Source organism: Phaethon aethereus (assembly GCF_964289735.1).
Source record: "Phaethon aethereus genome assembly, chromosome: 14".
Classification (NCBI taxonomy): domain Eukaryota; kingdom Metazoa; phylum Chordata; class Aves; order Phaethontiformes; family Phaethontidae; genus Phaethon; species Phaethon aethereus.
Window position 1 is genome coordinate 8,667,097 of NC_138590.1, and position 18,208 is coordinate 8,685,304.

General features: G+C 39.0%; 1 protein-coding gene across 1 annotated transcript; it reads right to left on the reverse strand.

The window, feature by feature from the left end:
* ADRA1B (adrenoceptor alpha 1B) lies at positions 1-16,404 on the reverse strand (the record flags this gene model as incomplete). The annotated part of the gene is made up of 2 exons (XM_082006440.1): positions 15,233-16,404; positions 1-572 (listed from the first exon to the last, which is right to left on the reverse strand). Exons 1-2 carry the CDS (start codon positions 16,203-16,205, stop codon positions 1-3), a joined length of 1,545 nt encoding a protein of 514 aa, XP_081862566.1. The 5' UTR covers positions 16,206-16,404.
* Between the last annotated feature and the right edge of the window lie 1,804 nt (positions 16,405-18,208).

An 18,208-nucleotide genomic window follows, 5' to 3' on the forward strand; every position in this document is an offset into this window, starting at 1 on the left:
TTAGAATCTGTTCATTCCAGCATCGTTTTCTCTACAGTTGGTTTTGCCATTCAGCGTGTCACAGATGGCCTCGTGGTCCCCATTGCTGGAAGCTTGGCTGCCAGCAGGAACGTGTCCATTGCGCTCTGTTAAGATATTGAAGGTAAAGAACTGGCATGGGTCCTTTTGTCTGCTGCCTTCCTGTAAGGGACTCAGGAAAGAGCTGGAGTTTTTCCATTCCTGGAATGTACACATCTCCATATGTTGGTGAGTGATTTTGCTCAGGTAACCAGGGCTGGGAGATGCTGAAGATAATGTCCTCTGACTGCCGCTTAGGAAACTCCCGCTGTCTTCCAGAGAGTCCTTCCTAGGGTGTTCAAAGGAGCACCGATTCCAGTTTCTGTAGCTGTAGGCCCACCACCCCAACTGCTTTCGACGGTGGCACTGGCATTTTAGGATCTGTATAAAAGCCCTCTTGAACTCTTTGCTTGAGCAAGGGTAGATGATTGGATTCAAGCAGCTGTTAAAGTAGCCAAGCCAAAAAATTACCTTGAAGATCATTTCAGGGGGCTTCAGAGCCGAAAACAGAGATCCTGTCCAGAAGAAACAAGCAGAGACAATATCTGAGATGATTGGTTTACCTGCCTTTAGGAAGGGTAAATGTCCCATCAGATCACTGTTAGAATCTGTTTATTAAAAATTCTTAATGCATCTTACTTTCATTTTTGGTCTTTTGGTAATAAAATGTTATTTTTAATATTTTTAAAGCTAGTAAGGAGATGCTTTCCACCATCTGAAAGCTAAAGGAGTACATAATTAATGTAGAATTAAAGAATAAAAAGCAGTCCTTGTGTTTATATGTACACATCTGTTGCAGTAACATCTGTTGATCCCAATAAAAGATCAAACCTCCTTTGTCCCAGCTGCTGCACAATGCACACATGGAATAAGTTTGTGCCTTATTCAAAGGGCTTTCAAATGTAATTTTTGAAGAAAAAGATCTAACTGTTCCCAGGCTTCTTGGAAGAAGTGTCCTCAGACATACCTTATAACTTCCAATATATCCTGTGGCAGCTCCTAAACATCATCCCATTTATCTAGATCATTATGATAGTACAAACCTCTTGAAACCTGAGGTTAATTGTGGTACTTCCCATATCTCAGGCATTCATAAAAATGGTGTAACCCTAACAAAGAATTTACTATATGAATACTTCCTCTTCTGTTCACAATGAAATAATTTCCCTAAAGAGGCTGCCCAAATGAAAAACTCATACTGGCAAATCCATTTAATGTACTTTTAGTATTAAAAACATGCAATTGATCAGCTAAATTTAGCAAATGGCGCTTTATAAAAGAATGTATGATATTTTTGAAGAAAACAGGCTTTCAGCAGTTTTCCAGCTGGGAAAACACCTTGTGTCTGACTAAAGTAATCAAAGAGCAGGGATTCTTATGTCAAGAACTGAAGTTAGATTTGAAGAGTTTTTCAAATGGAAGGTGACACTCAAGCCTGAATGTAACATCTGTGAGAAGAGCGACCTTTTACACTGGAGTGGTTTCAGATTCCCTGGGCTGTGAAAGCAGCTGAGTCAGTTGTGACTGTCAGGATGCCTTTGTGGGGAGGGATATGATTCTAGGCATATTTCCCATGTCATAGCAATGTAGAGGCCATGGCTTGGGCCACAAAACTATGCAAAAACACTTCCTAACTTCTTGAGTAAATAGCTCTTAAGCTCTTACGTGCCACAGCAGACGCTGCTGTTTATCTAGGTGACACTGCTGGCCTGATGCTGACTATAGGGCATCTGAATTTCCTCAGCTCACAAGAAAACCAAAGGGATGTAAGCATGTGCCATTCTTCACACATGCACTGCTCTCCTCGGTGTGTCACCTAGTCCCTGAGCTGGCTCAGAAGAGAAAATAAGATGCTGAGATGGCATCAGCTATCTGGAGAGACTCTTCCTCCCCCTCACTTGGGCAGTAGTAGTCAGGAAGGATCCTGTGAATCCAGAGTAATAGATTTTTTCCCTGGCAATATTTTGGGATGGTGCCAACTAGCACTAGATCTAGCTATTGCCTCAGAGCTAAGCAACATGCTAGCCCTTAAGGTTAAAATAGAGGTTTTAAATTACAAGGTTCATAGTATTTCTTTCATGACTCCTGCACTTTACTGCCTTTTATTCCATGTGCAAGACTCTTCTAAGTTGAACCCTTGTCCCTTATTGCTTTGTTGCTGCTAATGACTTGCAGGGTTTGACAAATGCCTCTTTGGTCCATCTGATGGAGATCCTACATCAGTCCTGATTGATACTGCAGAAAGTGCAGAGTACAACATGTCTAACATCAGAGAAATGATGAATTGTATTTGTTAAACTTCCATCAGATAACTCAAGCCAATGCAAGCACTTAAACTGTGTCTTTTTAGTGTTACATACTCTTTGATGAAAGATTCAGTGGCAATTCACGTGATTCTATGGTATAAGCTGTTAAATGGGTGTCAGATTCTTACAAAGCTTTAGGAAAAGTTTATCTAAGTTTATAACTGCAGCCAAGATGAGGAAGATGCTCCAAAACTTCCCACATGCACAGTTGCAAACCTTTTCAGGATTAATTTTGTAAATAATCATTGCTAATATTTTCCCTTCAGTTTAGGTAAAGAGAAGCTTTATGACTTTACAAAACAAGTACAAAGCACTATTATGTACAATAAGGAACATTTTGGAGCTCATACTTATAAATTTCTTAAATTGTTTTCTGGAGCTCCTTTAAAATAGAAATGATTTTTAGCTCTTAAATCTGAGCAAAGCTCGTGAAGTGGCTAAAGAGACAGCAACATTCACACATTTTTTCTTATGTGTGAATGTTGAATGAGTAGTGGTGAGTTTTTCCAGATCAGTTGATTTGCCTTTCTCTCCTGCTGTAACAATTGAAAATCTACAGGACATTCCTCTACCAGATTTAAATATTTTTAGGTAGGTTAAATGGACAGAGTAAATGGTGTGGTACAGTTTTCAATAAAATAAAAAAAAAAAATTAAGGAAGCTTACTTATAAATTTTGTGAAATTCTCCAAGGACAAATAAAATGAGCTAAGCTGCAGAGAAGAAAACTGGGAACCAATGCAGAGAAATGACTTGTGCTTGTATAATCTGTTTTGCACATAAACTCAGTATGATGACTATATACAGTAAAGGCTAAGAGACCAAACAAGGAAAAAGCTAAAAAGCTGAGTGATGAAAAATGGCTAATCTTTGTAAACTGCTTCAAGTAATAAGTATTCCTTAAGAAATAAATGTAAGGAGCTTATGCCTATCTTTCATGATAATTTTTCAAATGCCATTTGAAAGAAAATGACAGCAGGCCTTTTTCAGCAGCTGCAGCAAGCATTTGCAAAGCTCTTTTATATTAAAGGGTGGCAACACAAAAGAGCAGAGAATTTCCTCATAGCAACCCTGACTGATGGAGGCACCTTGTGTTCAGGTCTGATTCTAGAAAAAAGACTGAGCCCCAATCAGTCATTTAAAAGCTATCAGGACCCTCACTGACTCATTAACAGAAAATCTGGGCATAGATCAGTTTGGAAAGCTATGTGGTGGTGTGATTTAAAAATAAAGATCAGTGTTTAGCTACAATAGTAGAAAGGTTTTGAAACTATGAAATTCAGGAATAAATGTCAAGGAGTTAATGAAAACACTGTTCATTAAACACTACTTCATTCTCCACTTTTTCCTGGTTCTGCAAACAACACAATGCAAGTGTTGCTTAACTCTTAAATTATACACAAACTAGTAGATTAAGTTTTCACAAGAAAGTGAGGAAGTATGCTTTTCTGAACAAATAATATAAATTTGGTAAATAAGCCATTAATTTATAGACTAGTCTGTTAATTGCTTTTATTTCAGTCTGATGTATTAAAACTGGATAGAATTCTTCTTAAGTCCTCCATGCTTCCTAATATGTATTTACATATGCATATATATGCAGCTGCTCTGAATCATAGAATCATAGAATAACAGAATCATTAAGGTTGGAAAAGACCTTTAAGATTGTCAAGTCCAACTGTTAACCCGACACCACCATGCCCACTAAACCATGTCCCAAAGTGCCACATCTACATGTTTTTTGAACACTTGCAGAGATGGTGACTCCACCACCTCCCTGGACAGCCTGATCCAATGTTTGACCACTCTGTCAGTAAAGAAATTTTTCCTAATATCCAACTTGAGGCCATTTCCTCTTTTTCTGTTGCTAGTTACTAGGGAGAAGAGACCAACACCCATCTCCCCACAACCCCCTTTCAGGTAGTTGTAGAGAGCGATAAGGTCTCCCTCAGCCTCCTCCAGACTGAACAAGCCCAGTTCCCTCAGCCGCTCCCCATAAGACTTGTGCTCCAGCCCCCTCACCAGCTTCGTTGCCCTTCTCTGGACACGCTCCAGCACCTCAGCGTCCTTCTTGTAGTGAGGGGCCCAAAACTGAACACAGTATTTGAGGTGCAGCCTCACCAGTGCCGAGTACAGGGGCACGATCACTTCCCTACTCCTGCTGGCCACGCTATTTCTGATACAGTTGGATGTTGTTGGGCCAGGCCAGGACATGGATCTAATCTATGAATATTGTCTATGGTATAATGCGCTGTTACTTCCTAGTTTTTTTCAAAAATCATGTGGTAGATGATTATTCCAAGAATACCCTAGCAACAAGAGAGGTCACTACAGTCCCCGTGAGAATAAGTTCATATACAGGGTACGACTCATCTACTCTCAGATAGCACTTTTCATCAGTCAGTCATCCTAACTTGGTGCCATCCTCCTGATTTTACCAGTGGGCAATCTGAGCTAGAGGAAGGTAAAAGCTATCAGCTGAAGGTTATGTGCTAAATAATTTTAAACTCTTAATATTTTTTAGTCTAAAATAAACCACATTCGCTTTTGCTGTCTGCCTTCTGTTTAATATCTCTGCTTTTCCTTTTTCCATCCATGCGTGTTCACTTTCCAGTAACTTATTGCCTTTTTTCCTCTTAATTCTTAAATATTTATTTCTACTCTCCTTATGACTGTCTTAGTTTTTAACTGCAACTGCTAATCTCTTGTCTAATCAATTTATGTTGTGATAATTGATTTTCTATCAATTAAACATGAATTTTTAATAAGTTGTGTATTTCATATCAATTAGGTATCTAAATTACTCATAGGGTCATCAGTTCTGTTCAGAATCAAGCATTTGATACTTAGATTAGATAATACTTGGGCAGCACTGTGAATTTCCTGGATTTAAGGAGGTCTCTATGGATGAGTTTTGGGTTGTCAGGTCCTATGTTTTCTGCCTGTTACAAAAAATCACATTTCAAAGTCTTCTAAAACCAGTTTTTCTTAGATGAGAGCCAACCTAGGATGAGTGTATGTTCCTGTTTAGAATACAACATTTGTTTTTATTGAAACAAAATGGTCTGGAGTTGATTAAGTGCTTTGCTGTGTGTCAGTTGATATTGCAGTAATAGCAAACTAGCTACAACAAAATATGTTGTGAAACAATAATGGGGTAGAAGGAGAGCTTCACTACATAGGTTTTTGTCATTGTCTTAAGATTAAAGACAAAACATAAAATTTGAAACTACTTGTCTCTATTCATTACAAGTAGAAAATGAAGTGTTTCGAAACACAGAGTGGGGGGTATTCTGCAGAGAAAGCCACCATTTTGTTTGAATACCATAAAATAGAAATAGTTAGAGGATTGGTAATAAGTATTTGGAAGTTTTGTTATAGAATCTGGTCAAATTTAAATAGTTAAGGTAACCTTGGAAGGCAAACATATCCTCCTTCATTCAGAGGAGAGAATTATTCCATTTTGGTGCAGATTGGAGTTGTTCTGACTGGAGTTAAATCTGAACTTTTCAACATTCTCCACAAGAGAAAATGCCAGTGTTTAAAAAAATCACTGTAGTAATGAAAAGCATTGCAAAATACAAAATGGTAACAAATGAGTTCTGAAACATGAAAAACAGGAAGCTTCAACAATATCAAAACCTGTCTCTCAGTCTTTTCTCAAGAAGACAATTTTTGCAAAAATGAGTATTGTTTTGCAAGAAATTTGTTTCGTGATGGAACTCAGCCTTCCTGTGAAAAGTGACCTGATCAAATTTGTACTGTGATCAACGAGAGACTTTCCCAGTGCAAGGCAGTAGATGGCTGCTGATGGCCTGGCTGGGAACCTCCACTGCTCCCCTGCAATTCACACTGTGATTCCTGTTACAGCTGTAACTGCAGGTAGCTGCCAATGGCTGAGTTACAGCCACTTCTGAATGAACAGGGAAAGCTCAAATGCTACATATGTATTGCTAGTAAAATTCTCACTGTAAAAGTAATAAGCTGCCTCTGACCAGAATTGTTATGAGAATGAGTTTAGAGAATGCGGAAAGGATGTGTTACACTTTTATTTAAGCTTTCTGCAGTCCTTTTTACCACATGCTTAACCAAGTCAGCATGCCAAGGTTTTAAAGTTAATTGGATTTCCAAAGCTCCTGATTTTTTTCCTTCCAGCATTCAATGTTTGTTTACATTCCCCTGGACTTATTTATTATAGGAAAAAACCCTGCAGTTTACAAACAGTAGAGGATGAAATAGAGAGTATGGTTATAAAATTAAGAGTTGATCAGGCCGGGAGGGACTGCAGGCCTTCTGGAGAAGAGGGTTAGGATAACAGTGAAAAAAGATCTTGAGAAATAGGAAGAGCATCCAAAATCAACAAAATAAAATTCAATAAAGAAAATGAAAGGAAAGATTGTTACATTATTACTACAAACAAGTGATGATGGCTAGCATTTGGTTATGGTTTTCGAGCACGTTGGTTTCTCTGTGGGATGTCTCAGGGTGCGTATCCCAGCGATGGCTGGGCTGCCAGGCTGGGGGACGCCATGGGAATCACAGCAACCCCGTAGTCACAACATGGTGCAGAGCTGCACTCGTGTGTTTGTGGGTAACTTCTCTGTGTGTGTTGAGGAAGGAGAAATATCAAATAAGGAATAACTGACTAGACAATGATATTGCAGAAGATAATGTAGGAGAAATAGAAATACAAATACAATGCAGTCGCAAGTACAGCAGTTTTCATTCTTCATTGTATTAATAGCTATGTTACGTGTATGTCCAAGGATCTAGGCCAGCTCTTAAGAAAAGTGTCCTGGTTGTGAGGAATTTATGCCCTAGAACTGACTACCTATAACAGTTGTGGGATTATCTTTGCTGGAGCCTTCTGGCCCTACAGTGAGCAAACACTTGTGAGGGGTGGTGAAAGTATCATTCAACCAGTCCTCAGCTCTTGAGTCTTTAATTTCCCTGTTTTCCAGTTGAATCAAGGAAGTCAGACAGAGAAGTCTCCCCTAACTGTCCTGACAGGGTAAAAGTGGTTTATATGCATTCCTTCCTCCCATTCAAACAGGGAAATAAATGTCAGCAAACCAATGTATTATTGGTATTAAATAAACTCAGTAACTCCTACCAACTTGAGGCCTGATCCTGTTTACACAAGTTCTTAAGCAGGCAAATGAAAGTAGCAGACATACACAAATGCAGAATCTGACCATTAAGAGTACTTCCCCCTATGGACGTGTTCATGAATAAGAGCAAATCCTAAGGAAACATTTTCCTTGCTGTCTTGTAGGTTGAGGAAGGTTATTGCTTCTGTTTTCTTATCCTAATTAAAATCCACAATTTCTTATCATCCACACTATCTATCTCTGATAAAGGCTGCCTCATATTTCAGATGAACAAATCCTTTCTATGACACTTGCATGAACTTCATTCACAATGGCTCAAATTTGAGAGCCTTTTAAAGGCTCCAAAAAAAGAGATTTATCTAGAATGGCCAAAATAAAACCAGGACTTTACCTCCATTGAAGCTTTGCGGGTGGAAGTTGTAGTACAGATAGGGATCAGATCTTTTTACTAAAACCCAGGGTTGCTACACTTTCTTATATTACAAGCAGTTGCAAAGCAGAGTAGCTGTATTTGCATTTTTAAAGGGGCAGTGCCTATGTGTTTAACCACAGAGCTGCTAACATTGGCATTCCTGGCATGGTCAGATTGTCTCTGATAGGCAGAAGTTAAGAGATAATCTATTATTTCCAGAGATCCTGCTCTGATCTGCAGTCCTTGATTGTCTTTCCTACAGCATAATACAAAATATGGCGTTGGTGCTCAAAGCATTGAGAGTCAAAAATAATTTTTAAAAACTTATGGTACAACAGAACCATTTGCAAGTTAGTATTTAGAAGGCCAATGGAAAAGACAAATAGGAGCTTTATTTGCCCAGCCCAGAAAGAAAAAAAAAGAGGAAAGCTGTAGTTTAAAAAGGAAGAGTAAAAAAAAGTAACAGAATCAAGGTTTTTCTCCATAGTTGTCGTATTAGCAAAAGTTCCAGGTATATCTTGAGTAACAAAATATGGAGAAACAAGGTATGGAAAACACATGACATACAGAAAATACATGAGACACTGAAAAATTCCATCAAGCACTTAAATTTTTGTCACAAACCCTATATATCCTTGCACATACTAGTCTACCACCTCTCGGTCCAGAATAGCTGTGATGACTTACACCATGGAGAGAATTCGCGTGTGTTTAAATTATGTTGCCTCACATAAATGTGATAAAAATCAAGGTCAATTTCAGTAAGAATCACGTTCGGTACTCTAAAACTGACAGTAGATAGGGACAGAAACATGATATTATTTTTATTATTATTTTGTCCAAATGAGTTACAGACTTTTGCAGCTTGCTAACTAGAAAGAATATGGGCCAAGTTTATGCTTATTTTGCAAAGGATTAGCTGATTAAGGGAGCCTAGGAAAGCTAATATAAGTGTGTTGACATTTCATTTATTGTACTTAAATACCCTCAATTATTGGGCATGCTTTGGTGTCTTTTTCTCCCCTTCTTGCTTCTGACATAACTGAGGCAATCTGTCTTGGACATCATTAGTGAATAATAGGACTCTAGCATGGAATTGAATAACACAGCTACAAAGATATTATATGAACTTCCATTACATTTTTTCTCTTTTGTTACTTAGAGACTGATGGTTATTGCTTTTCAGTTTCTCGGTATCACTTGAAAGCCCATCAAAATAGCTCAAAGTCTTGCAATGGGCTGTTGAGGAGGACTTTAGTGAAGATACTAAAAAACACATCACTTTTTGTTCGTGTCTGTATTTCACAGATAGGTACACTAAAGAACATGCAGCTGATATCCTAAGGTATGGCCTCAATGCTTTAGGACCATATACACCTGTATAACAGTGCTTTCGTCATGACTGCCAATCTGAGCAGTAGCACATGTGTTTGCAAATGCTTTTGGCATAAGGACCTTGTGTCCACTGCCTTGCTGGATGCTGAAAGCAATGTTTCCTCTGAAATTATCACTTCTCTCCTGTCTTTTATTTCAATAGCTTTGAGATTTCATATTGCTGCCCAGTGGCTCAGTGCTGCTTTTTTTTTTCCTTAGAGCTTTCTGATCACCTGAGATAGGAGTTGTTGCCATCCCTGAGGTTGAATAGTCACGGTCAGTTGATTTCTTTGTATTTTTTCTGTATTGCTTTGTGTATTTGCTTTTGAAGACTCTACACTTCAAGATTTCCCTTTGTTCCTCTGACCTGCAAATCAAAAGCCTACATAGGAAGTACCCCAGAATTTGCGCAGCTTCATCTGCTTTGATAACAAACAACTTTGTTCTAAAAAATAGAAGTCTGTAAGTAAGTGATAGTTGGCATCCTTTGCAAACCAAAAGGCTTAAACCAGGGTTTAAGGGAGGCTATTTTAGTAGTAATATGAATCATCTTGAAATAATCTAGTCCTCCACGTGTGACAAAACATGCTGTACTAGTCAAGAAATGCCCTTATGATGTTTAGTTTTACAGGAATTGGCTAGAAAATAGCAGGAGCAGGTTCCTGGTATCACCTGTGCAATTGGACATTGTACTAGAGATTGACCTGCAAGTGGGCAGAGGGTCAGATTGCCACATGTATCATTAATTTGTCCAAATTCTGTATAACTATTAACTTGAGGCCTCCAAATCTAGAGAGCTAGGCTAGTTAGAGAGGGGAAGAGGGGACAAGACCAAAATGAGATGAAAGACAAACCAGGCCTAAAGCCTTACAGGAAGGAGAACCCAGTAGCATTGACAGCACCGGACCTAATGCCTTGAAGTGTTTCCCATGGGAAGCTAAGTGGCCTAATTTGGTATTCTTGGTGCAGAGATGCAGAGGTTGGCCTTATGTAACATAAATCTACATACTGTACTTGAAAAACATTTTATTTTAAGAATAATTTTGTATTGGCTGACCTGTAGCATGCAGAATATTTTTATGTTCTTTTTTATTATTTCATAGAGAGGTTTCAAAAGCTGAATATATAAGGATAGTCAAAACAGTTGTATCTTCATTATGAGGCTCTTGGGACCTTATCCCACTGCCAGTTAAGTTACAAGAATTTTGTTTCTGACTTCAGTGGATAAGATCACAAGTTTTGTGGGAGCAAGGGGAGTTAGGCTCTGAACTGGGAAGTGAATAATGCTCTGCTGATCTACACTGGAGTTAGTACTGGTGGATGAAAAGCTGGACATGAGCCGACAATGTGCGCTTGCAGCCCAGAAGGCCAACCATACCCTGGGCTGCATCCAAAGCAGCATGGCCAGCAGGTCGAGGGAGGTGATTCTGCCCCTCTACTCCGCTCTGGTGGAACCCCACCTGGAGTCCTGCGTCCAGCTCTGGAGCCCTTAGTACAGGAAAGACATGGACCTGTTGGAGTAGGTCCAGAGGAGGGCCACGAAAATGTTGAGAAGGATGGAACACCTTTTCTGTGAGGACAGGCTGAGAGAGTTGGGGTTGTTACTGGAGAACAACAGCCTTTTCTCTTCTTGGAGAAAAGGCGGCTCCAGGGAGACCTAATTGCAGCCTTCCAGTACTTAAAGGGGCTTATAAGAAAGATGGGAACAGACTTTTTAGCAGGGCCTGTAGCGATAGGACAAGGGGTAATGGTTTTAATCTAAAAGAGGGCAGATTTAGACTAAGTATAAGGAAGAAATTTTTCACTATGAGGGTGGTGAAACCCTGGCACAGGTTGCCTGGAGAGGCGGTAGATGCCCCATCCCTGGAAACATCCCAGCTCAGGTTGGACGGGGCTCTGAGCAACCTGATCTAGTTGAAGATGTTCCTGCTCATTGCAGGGGGACTGGACTAGATGACCTTTAAAGGTCCCTTCCAACCCAAAGATTCTACGATTCTATGTATACCCTTGTTGTGCACATTCATATATGCTCTATGGCTGTGTAAACAGTTGTCTTGCCACTCAAAATTATTTGTGGTACAGCATAAAAAATGAAATGAAGACATATGTGTCTTTGAGACAACTTCTTGTGCCATAAATTCAGTGACTTGGCTTTGAAGACTAAATATCTTGCTTCTTTAAAATAAATGTTTCTTTTCTTGCCCTTCATACAAATCCTTTCTTAGGCATCAGGACTGTAATAAATATGCATCGCTGAAAAATGCTGAGTAAAATAGTCTTTTAATCTAAAGATTAGAGCCCTGCAGAAATAAGGTAACACTCATTAAAATTCCCTCCTTTAAACAAAGAAATATCCAATTTTATGCCAATACCTTTATTAAAAAAATGAATCCAAAATGACAGATCTTACGTTTCCCCCTCACTACTAAGTAGAAGTTTAGTCTCATTCCTGTTAATTGATGTATCAGAGTGGGCTATCAGAGCTATATTCTATAGCTCTATATCGCTATTCTTTTTGATACCAGTTTTGTTGCATCACCAGGTGCTTAACACTAAAGGCAGCATGGTCCAGTCCTGCAAAAAGAGATTGTGGGTCATTCTTTGTGCTGATCGTTTCATGATGCTCAGTACATCATAGTGTCAGTGCTGTAGTTCGTCTCTGTAGCTGTATACAGAGCTCTGTCAGAGCGCTTTCCTTGTAAAGCCTTTTGATTCTTGCTTGAAAAAACACTCTGTAAATGTTAATATTATTTCTTTTCCTTTGTTGTATAATGTTTATTCAAGCAATATCCCTGCTTTCAGCACTTCATCAGTTCCCAGCATATATCTGCCACCTGATGCAATAATCCTTTGTCTGGGATATCAAAATGGGTAGCTGTGGAATATATTGAAATGCCAGAGTGGAAGAATTATAATTTTGTCTGAGAAACTAGTAGAAGACCTGAGAACACTTTTAACATCAAGGAAACTCCTCTACATATAAGCACATTTGTTAAGACATGGTTTTGGGGTGTTGCAGAAATGATTACTGACTTGTCAAATGTTTTGTGGTTAGATCCTCAGAAATCCAGAGCTGCTCTACTAATGCCATTCTGCAGAGTCATGGCATTACTGAGTGAAACAGGGAGCAAAAAAAAAAAAGTAAACATGCAGATGTGAGAGTATGATTTGGGTTAATGGTGCAAATATAAGGTCTGAAAAGTACAGGCTAAGAAGAAGCCTATCCTTCCAGTGTGGTGAAGCTAAGTATCTAGTCTGGACTCAGTAGCAGAAAAGACATTGTAGTTTGCAGTCCTGCAGTGATGAGCACGTGGGTTGTGATTAAAGCAGTCCAGGGCACCTATGGAGAGTTTTGTAAATCATCAGTACCTTTTGGATTCTACAGTTTGCTTATCACTGAAATTGATTTCGTACCATTGTGCGCTTTTTGTAAGGGTTCTTAATAGCATTTCAAGACACAAAGCAAAAGATTTCTGTTATAAAGAAAGCAGCACACAGCAAGCTCCTTAAGATGTCTTCCTCCACTGCTCTACCATCTCCTCCAGTTAAGAATGGCTGCGTTATGCATGTCAGGAAAAGGTCTTTTCCCTGCCTGTTTTGGTGAGCAATGCTTTAGTTGTGCCTAACATCATTAATTAACTTTCCACTGATAAACAGAGATGAAAAGTACAAGGTTCTGGAGTGTTCTGAATAAATTAAAAAAAGAGATCAGGGACAAGGAACAAAACCAGCATTATTCCTAGTCAGCAAAACAAAGGGAAAGTATCTGCTATTTAAATGCATTTGGCTACTGTATTGGACAATATGTATACGGTTTTCTCCCCCTTTCTTAGACTAAAGGCTGTCAGTTAAGAGTTGGGCCTCTGAAAGGATTACTGGACAGAGGACAGGAGACCCAGCAGTTTATGTTACAATACCAAGATGCTGATTTTTTTACTTTTCTAACTGCCACAACGCCAACTCTTTCTGAACCTCAGCTCTGTGGGGCACCAAGTGCTTACAGCGCTGAAGTGAGCGTGTTGGGGGTTACAGGCACTCAGTCTGTGTCGAGTCAGAGCCCACAGCAGTGGGTTTAGCCCTTCAGCCCACCCGGCATCTCTGTCAGCACACAGTGTGCTGTGCTGGAGGCTCTCAGCCTGTCACCTCACTGATGCCTTGGACACAATTTATATGAGACATAAACTGTATTGTGACAAGTAATAAATTCTCCACTCTGGTGTCTTAAGCAACAACTCATTAAACCTCCCAGCAAAAAACAGGAGTTTTGAAATAACTTCTCAAAGGCAAAGCTGACACACTTTCAAGAAACATAATTGTTTCTCACATTGCATCTGCCCTATGACCATAATGTTTTTAATGGATTGGTCAGCATGTGTGTTTGTTAAACAGCATCAGTAGCTATACTGGCTTCTGCTAGCTAAGGATATGCTCTACTGCATTCACATTTGCTTTTTTTCCCCAAAGTTCCTTCAATAATTCAAAATCAAGGTGAGAATCTACTTTATCAAAGGATCATGACCTACTAGCTACGTATCTAGTACTACTGGTACCATATGGTGAAAATGTATTTCTATCCACAGATATGTATTTTTGCAGTAGTTGGAAACTTGCTCTATGGTATAAACTTTCTTTAAGAACCTGCACAAGAACTTAAACTTCAGTAGCCAAAGAGAACTTTGCTCGCAATTTTCCTTCTGTTTGGGATTTTTTACATCCTTAACATTAGCTTTATGCAGATCTTGACTCATAAAGATTTTTAAGTTTGTGATACATTAAGCTAGAGATTATAAAGTTTCCCTGCAATAGCTTAGCTAGGTGTCTTGCAGTAAAGATTCTGGTCTAAACTATATTACATATTCACTGAAATTGTAATTTTATAACACTTCACCAGGACCAGGTTGCTGCACTCAGTTTAGTTTTCTACAACAGTCCCTAAAAATATTCGCTTACCACTCAATTAGAAATGTTTTGGTAGGGTAACTAAGTAAACATGAATACAGAACATTAATAAAGGCTTTTTCTCCCTTTTCTTTTTCCACCTCTTTCCATATTTAGGCTGACAGATTGCTGTGTCTCGGAGAAATGAATTTTGGACAGATATTTTTGAGAGCTTAGTAATTCAATGATATTCCACTTCAGAGGTAGTGCTAGTATTAAAGACAATATAAGCAAATTTCACAAGCACTTGGGAACACAGAGCACTGTGTTAAGGCTAGGTCAAATCCTTTAATAATATTTTAATGTTGGAAGTGAACAAACTGGCTGCCAAAAGCTCACATGGCAATCTCCTGAAACGCCTGAACTAAGATCTATTGAAGCCGATTAGAACCTTTCTGTGGGGATCAGTGGCCTTTGTGTGTTTGCTTTTGGGATTTGATCAGTGATGTTTGAACTGAGAACTAGAACTTTTTCAGTTTCCCAAAGCTCAGGAGAGTTTTGCACCTCATCTTTAGATCAGGTTAATTTCCATTTAAGACACCTAATAATGCCAGAAGTATTGTACTGTCATTACTGTACAGTAATGTACTCTCTGAACATCTAACAGTAAACTAAAACAACAACATTTCAGTGCTGAAACTCTTTTTGTGTTCTTATCTAGGATTTTTGTTAAAGCATCCTATAAAAATGTTTCTGAAACCTAATTGAATTCAAACAATGACCATAAAAGGGATTTAATATTTAAACTCTGAAGATACAGTCCCCTGATTTGACATCAGCCCCATCACTGAGAAGAACTACCAGATGAGCAGACTTTCTGCAGGCTGCACACTTTACAAAGTTTCAGCATGACTCTTTGAAAAAGCCAACATCACAAGTAAATTACTTTCACTTCCCTTCCTTTCATCTGTTCACTGCAGTGCTCAAAATGATACCTACTTATCATTCATCTGATTTTTTTCTATGATATTTTTGTAGTAAACAACTAACCCTCTTCCTCCCTCGCCCCTCGCAATCCCTTGATTACCAACTTACCTAGTGGCAGAACAATGAAGAAAGGTAGCCAGCACAAGATAAACATGCCAACCACAATTCCCAGCGTCTTGGCTGCCTTCTTTTCTCTAGAGAATTTAAAAAGTTTGAAAGCTAAGGAGTTCCTGGGATTGTGACCCTTGGATTTGGTGCTGTTTAATGTGTCCTCATGAATGTTCCTGTAATGAATCCGTAAAGTCAGCTCTTTGGAGTTGGACATTTCTTTCATAACACCAGCTTCCAGGTTTTTAGTAGTCCTTTTTGCCACTATGTAGACCCGACAGTACATCACGAGGATGACGATTAAAGGAATGTAAAATGACCCCAAAGAAGAAAACAAAGCATAAAATGGTTCTTCAGTGATACGGCACTCTTTATCGTCCTTGGGTGCTGGTTCTTTCCAGCCCAAAAGAGGTCCAATAGAAATCACCATGGAAAGGACCCAGACACCTAGGAGAGCTAAAATTGCCCTTCTTCTTGTTACCAAAGTTGGATACTGGAGAGAATAACGTACCCCTATATATCTATCGATAGAAATTGCACACAGACTTAAAATAGAAGCTGTACAGCATAGCACATCAACTGCTGCCCAGATATCGCAAAATATCCTCCCCAAAACCCAGTAGCCAAGGATTTCCAGTGTAGCAGAGAATGGAAGGACAGTAAAACTCAGCAACAAATCTGCTATTGCGAGGTTAATTATGAAATAGTTTGTAGGGATTCTTAAATGTCTATTGCAAGCCACAGAGAGAATTACCAAGATATTACCTATAATAGCAAAGAGTATAAAGGCACCTAGGATAAGCCCCACAATTATTGCCCTACTGATATCCAAGGCAGGTGGATCCAGGTTGCTTGCTGTCTCATTGGAGTTGTTTGCAGAAAGATTGCCATTATTTAGCGCAGACACTTTCAGATATCCAGGTATTGATGAATTGTATTTATCGCCAAGGTAGGTAGTCATCTTAAAAATCATCCTCCATAGCAAGTTATGATTGGATCCCTTGCACAACACGCAGATGGTTTGAGTTCACTTGAAAGTTATCTTTCTACCCAAGAAGTTGCTGCAAAGCCCCGGCCAGTTTTAGATTGAGAACTCATCTCCCCAGCAAGCTGTCAGCTATGAGCATGTAAAACTTGCACAGCGTGAAGTCCTCTGAAGCCTGTCAGAAATAACAGGCTGTTCAAACTTGCTTAATTTCTTGTACGAACTCTTTTAAACAGAAATGAGCAGGCAGAAGTCTTGGCTGGAGCTCGAAAGCAGCTGTTTCGATCATGACGTCCCTGAAATAAAAGACAGGTTTACTGTTTTCCGTCGTGGATTTGTGGTTCTGTTGGAAGGATGCCCCTGCCTAGCTGCTGTGACAGGCGTCTCCAAGAAGGGTTTGTCAGCATTTAGGCAGCTCTGCATGAACTGCCTGCCTGTGCTCACACTGCCTGTGCTGGTGACATCACTGCGGCCAGCCCCGTCACAGCGCTAGAGGGCAATGCAGTTCAAGCTAAAACTTCCGTATCAAAGTCTGAAAGCTAAACAAATGGAATATATCAATCTTAATTAAAGCATTTGCCACATAAATCTGGACTGGAAACCTTTAAAAAAACAGTTTTATTATCTGAGAAAAACATACTCGATGGGATGGGGTGAAAAAGCAATTTCAGTACAAAATGATCTAGCATTGCCTTTTGCTCATCAAGGAAATTTTTTGAGTTTATTTTGTAATCAACGTGAATCACATTCCATTTTAGAGAACTAATCATCTCCCACCTTCTAAGGACAAATAGGTAGGCTCTAGTTTATTAATAGATTCAGTATTTAATGATGGAATAAGAATATACATGAAGTAGGTTGTTTCTAATTGTAAACTTTCTCTTAATAACAAAAAAGTAACAGGTGATCAAAATCAAAATCTCTATTAAGATCTTTATGTTTGTTCCATACTTCTGTGTACCAGTCATATTCGGTGTCTCTTTCCCCTCTTTCTTCCCTAGATAGCTTTTCTAAGCATAGGTACATTGTGAATCCCAGCCTTGAACAGAGCTGAGCACCCTTACCCACAGCCAAAGTGAAGGCAGTGAAAAGTATTTAGTAATCTCTTCAAAGTACTCTTTATGCTTAAGTATGTTCCTATATTCTTGCTAAGGGCTGTGAGATCACTGAGACTGTTGTTAACTCATTGTAGCTCTGGGAAGACCTACAGTATCTTATAAAGGAAAAAATAAGCAACAACTGATTTATTTTTTAGATAATAGCCTTTAATGTTGAAAACAGTGGTTTCTTGCTTTCTTCATTTTGTGTAGCTTTGGGTCACCAGGTGGGGAGAAATCTCAGATCTTTATAGCTCAGTGCCATTAAAAACAAAAAGTGAAAGATTAGCTGAACATAAAACTGCCAAAATACTGTTCTCAACTTTCTGTCACCAGATTATGTCCTACAGCTGTTGTCTACAGTACTCTGGGTTACTGTATATCGATTTTCCTGTTACAAAATGTACTGTGTTTAAAATAAAAGGTTCATTTTTAATAAGGCAGCTATGGCTGAAAGTTGCAGCTAAGTGCTAGTTTTAAGGACAAACCATGTAAACAAAAGCTTTGGTTGAATTTTATTTGAGGAGTGTATGGCAGATGTTTGTATAGCCCTTCCCAACAGCAGGGACTACAGCAAAGCACTATCGTTCAAAAAATTTTCTTTGAAACATTTACAAGAATGACACGATAACATGTCATGGAGTCACTGAAGAGAAGAGGAACAAACACTCAATTTATGAGCTTAGCCTCAGCTTTTCTGCCTCTGTTCCCTCCCAGGCAGAGCTTTCATTGCTAACAAAAGCAGTTAGCAGCCTTTCATTTTGGACATATATCCTTCACACTTACTGTTCTTGTTGGACTGCACATAACCACTCTCAGATTTGTTTGTGATTTCTGATTTTGTTTCTCTGCCTTGTCTGTTTAAAGCATGAATTCCTCAGGCTAGGGGCTGTC